This window comes from Chiloscyllium plagiosum, chromosome 47 (assembly GCF_004010195.1).
Source record: "Chiloscyllium plagiosum isolate BGI_BamShark_2017 chromosome 47, ASM401019v2, whole genome shotgun sequence".
NCBI classification, from domain to species: domain Eukaryota; kingdom Metazoa; phylum Chordata; class Chondrichthyes; order Orectolobiformes; family Hemiscylliidae; genus Chiloscyllium; species Chiloscyllium plagiosum.
The window spans coordinates 6,504,212-6,508,400 of NC_057756.1; the positions used below are offsets into that span (position 1 = coordinate 6,504,212).

The 4,189-nt window shown below is 44.1% G+C and overlaps 1 protein-coding gene across 2 annotated transcripts in view; it reads right to left on the bottom strand.

The window, feature by feature from the left end:
- The window catches only part of LOC122544176 (pregnancy zone protein-like), a 20,562-nt gene extending 19,348 nt beyond the window's left edge, over positions 1 to 1,214 (bottom strand). For both annotated transcript variants that reach the window (XM_043683209.1, XM_043683210.1), the window contains exon 1: positions 1,123 to 1,214. In XM_043683209.1, coding sequence (XP_043539144.1) covers positions 1,123 to 1,185 — 63 coding nt within the window. In that variant the 5' untranslated portion in view covers positions 1,186 to 1,214. The remainder of the gene's footprint in view (positions 1 to 1,122) is intronic.
- Positions 1,215 to 4,189: the final 2,975 nt, after the last annotated feature.

Here is a 4,189-nt window from a genome sequence, read left to right on the forward strand (position 1 = left end):
GAGCACGAGGGGGCATAGCTTTAAATTGAGGGGTGATAGATATACGACAGATGTCAGAGGTAGTTTCTTTACTCAGAGAGTAGTAAGGGTATGGAATGCTTTGCCTGCAACGGTAGTAGATTCACCAATTTTAAGTGTATTTAAGTCGTCATTGGACAAACATAGGGACGTACATGGAATAGTGTAGGGCTTCAGATTGGTATGACTGGTCGGTGCAACATCGAGGGCCGTACTGCGCTGCAATGTTCTGTGTTCTATGAGAGGCATGGATGAGGTGAATAACCAAGATCTTTTCCCCAGGATAGGGGAATCCAAAATTAGATGGCATTGTTTCAAGGTGAATGAGGAAAGATTTAAAAGAGACATATGTGGCAATTTGTTTTTACAGAGGGTGATACATAAATTGAACGAGCTGGTGGTAGAGGATGTGGTAGGAATGAGTATCATTCCAACATTTAAAAGACATTTGGACAGGTACATGGATAGAAAAGAATGAGAGGGACATGGGCCAAACACAGACAAATGGGACTAGTTCAGTTTCGGAAACCGGTCGACATGGATGAGTTGAGCTAAAGTGCCTGTTTGTGTGTGTGTCCACAGACCCTCAGGAATGGGGCTGCCTTGTAAATACACTGATAATTTGGGACAGACAAAAAAACAGCTGGCAGAGACAGTGACATCCACCTTCCATGAAAAGGGAAAAAGAGTATTCGTCTGGCAGTTTTCCAGACTGAATTATATCTGCCCAACTGACCACTCTGTGATATGCTCCAAATTTCACGGTTCACCTCCTCAGCATTCACAGCCCTGCCATTCCTTTGCACACGGGAGATACATTCTAGACAGTGATGGTATCTTTGACATTGTTTCCAGCAATGATGTCTGTTGTTGATCTCTTCGAAATGGTTAGTGTTCTGCTCACCCCAACATCTTTCTCTGTGGTCCCAGCCAACCACAGCAGTGTAAATCCACAGCGTAGGGAAAAGGATGATACTTTGGAAGAGTATCCCATAACTGGATACAAAGTGACACAGGAGGGGCAGAAAGATGAACCATGGGGGGCTGAATATAGAGTGGAACTTTTAGCAAAGTCCGGGAAATTAAGCAGAGGAACAAACTCACATTTCTATAAGACTCTTTATCAGCTGAAAATCCAGATAGCAGTCCCACATCAACAATCACCATGTTCGAAGAAGGACGGTCACCAGTGTAGCTAAAATAATATGAAAGAAAGTGAGATTGAGGCTCACGGGAGAACAGGAAGTGAAGACAATACCCACACACAGTAAATACTGACCCTCTTTCTCTCTTAAATACAGACCATCCCTCTCACAAACAGTAAATATTGACACTGATGCCAATACCTAATCAATTCAGACACTCATTCCCCCATTCAGTAAATAATGCCTATCACTCCCACACCCAGTAAAAATAGACAGTCACTGTCTTAATCAGTAAATATTGACCCGGGAGGGTCAACCAACTCAACCTCCTCCTAGAACTAAGGAAAGGACTCTGGTGTGTGGATAAGATAAGGATTTTCTGTTATTTTGTTTTATTGTTTGATTGGTAAAAAACTTTTCTTTCTTTTTTCGTAACTTTAGTCTCAACTTAGATAAAGCTTAAAGATTAAAAATAGCAGGAGATCTCAGACCTGTGTTATGCTCCTCAATGTGGGAGCTCAGGGACACTGCTGATGTCCCTGACTTCTTCACGTGCAGCAAGTGTATCCAGCTGCAGCTCTTGTTAGATCAGATGATGGCTCTGCAGTTATGGATGGACTCACTTTGGAGCATCAGCAATGCTGAGGAGGTCATGGATACTGTTCAGCGAATTGGTCATACCACAGATTAGGATTGCTGAGGGAGAAAGGGAATGGGTGACCAAAATGCAGAGAAAGAGCAGGAAGGCAGTGCAGATGTCCCCTGCAGTCATCTCCCTCCAAACAAGTATACCATTTCGGATATTGTTGGGGGAGATGGCTCACCAGGGGAAGGTAGCAGTAGCCAGGATCATGGCACCATGGCTGGTTCTGCTGTACAGAAGGGTGGGACAAAGAGTGGATGGGCTATAGTCATCGGGGATTCAATTGTTATGGAAGTAGATAGGTGGCTCTGTGGTCAGAAACGAGACTCCCAAGTGGTATGTTGCCTCTCAGGTGCACGGGTCAGGGATGTATCAGATTGACTACAGAACATCCTGAAGGGGGAGGGTGATCAGGCAGTTGTCATGGTGCATATAGGCACTAATGATATTGATAAAAAATGGGATGGAGGTCTTCCAAGCAGAATTTAGGGAGTTAGGAGCCAAGTTAAAAAAGTAGTACCTCAGAGTTAGTAATCTCAGCATAGCTGCCAGTGCCATGTGCTCGTCAGAGTACAAATGAAAGAATAGGCAGGATAAATGCTGCAGGATAAATGAGAGATGCTGCAGGAGGGTTCAGATTTTTGAGACATTGGGACCGGTTCTGGGGATGGGGGGACCATTACAAATTGGACAGCCCACACCTGGGCTGGAGTGGAACCTATGTCATTGGGGATGTTTTTACTAACGTTGTTGGGGGAGGGTTTAAACTAATGTGGCAGGGGGATGGAAACCAAACATGGAGGTTAGTGGACAGTAAGAAGGTAGTAACTAAAGCCTGTAAGGAACTAGATCATGCAGTCAGCATGCTTATGGGGAAGAGTAGGCAGGGAGCAGATGATAAATGCAAAGGGACTGGTGGTCTGAGGTGAATTTATTTTAATGTGAAATGTGTAGTAGTTAAGGCAGATGAACTTAGGGCTTGGAGTAGTACCTGGGAGCATGACGTTATTGTTATTACTGAGACTTGGTTGAGGGAAGGACACAATTGACAACTAAATATCCCATGAAATCAATGCTTTAGGCAGGATAGAGAAGGAGGTAAAAGGGCTGGAGGAGTTGCATTACTGGTCAGAGAAGATATCACAGCTGTTCTGAAGAAGGGCACCATGGAGGACTCAAGCAGTGAGGCAACACGGGCAGAGCTCAGAAATGGGAAGGGTGCATTAACAATGTGGGGCCTCCCAACAACGAGCGTGAGACAGAAGTACAAAGTATGTGTACAGATTATAGAAAGATGTAGGAGCAAAAGCGTGGCAGTGATAGGAGATTTTAATTTTCCCAACATTGACTGGGATTCACTTAGTATTAGAGGGCTAGATGGAGCAGAATTTGTAAGGAGCATCCAGGATGGTTTTCTAGAGCAATATATAAATACCCCAACTCGGAAGAGTCCACAATGGATCTGGGTGTTGGGGAATGAGCCGGGTCAGGTGGTTGAAGTTTCAGTAAGGGCTGACTTTGGGAATATTGCTCACAATTTAGAATATTCATGGAAAAAGACAAGAGTGGTCCTAAAGGAAGAGTGCTAAATTGGAGATTGCCAAAATATACCAAAATTCGGCAAGAGCTGGGGAATGTAGATTGGGAACAGTTGTTTGAAGCTAAATCCACATTCGATATGTGGGAGGCTTTTAAAGAGAGATTGACTAGAGTTTAGGAGAGAGGTGTTCCTGTGAAAATAAGGGATAGGAGTGGTAAGAGGAGGGAACCATGGATGACAGGTGAGACTAGCTAAGAGGAAATAGGCAGCATACATAAGGTCTAGGCGACTGAAAACTGATGAAGCTTTAGAAGAATATTGGGAATGCAGGAACAATCTGAAGTGAGGAATTAAGAGGGCTAAAAGGGGTCGTGAGATATCCTTAGCAGGGTTAAGGGAAACCAGTCATCTCCCTCCAAAACAGGCATAATATTTTGGATACTGTTGGGGGAGATGGCTCACCAGGGGAAGGGAGAAGTAGCCATGTTCATGACACTGTGGCTGGCTCTGATGTACAGAAGGGTGGGACAAAGAGTTGAAGGGCTATAGTCATAGAAGATTCAATTGTAAGGGGAGTAGATAGGTGGGTCTTATTCATATTTAAGGAGTCAGAGGGCAATGAGGGAAAGCGTTTGCCCAATCAAGGACAAAGTAGGAAAGATTACGCATGGAGTCAGAGAAAATGGGTGAGATTCTTAATGAGTACTTTGCATCGTTGTTCACTGAGGAGAGGGACATGGCAGATTTGAGGTTAGGAACAGATATTTGACAACTCGATGTTAAGATGGCAGAAGGAGGGAGGAAGTGTTGGGTATTCTAAAAGTATCAAGTTGGACAAATCCC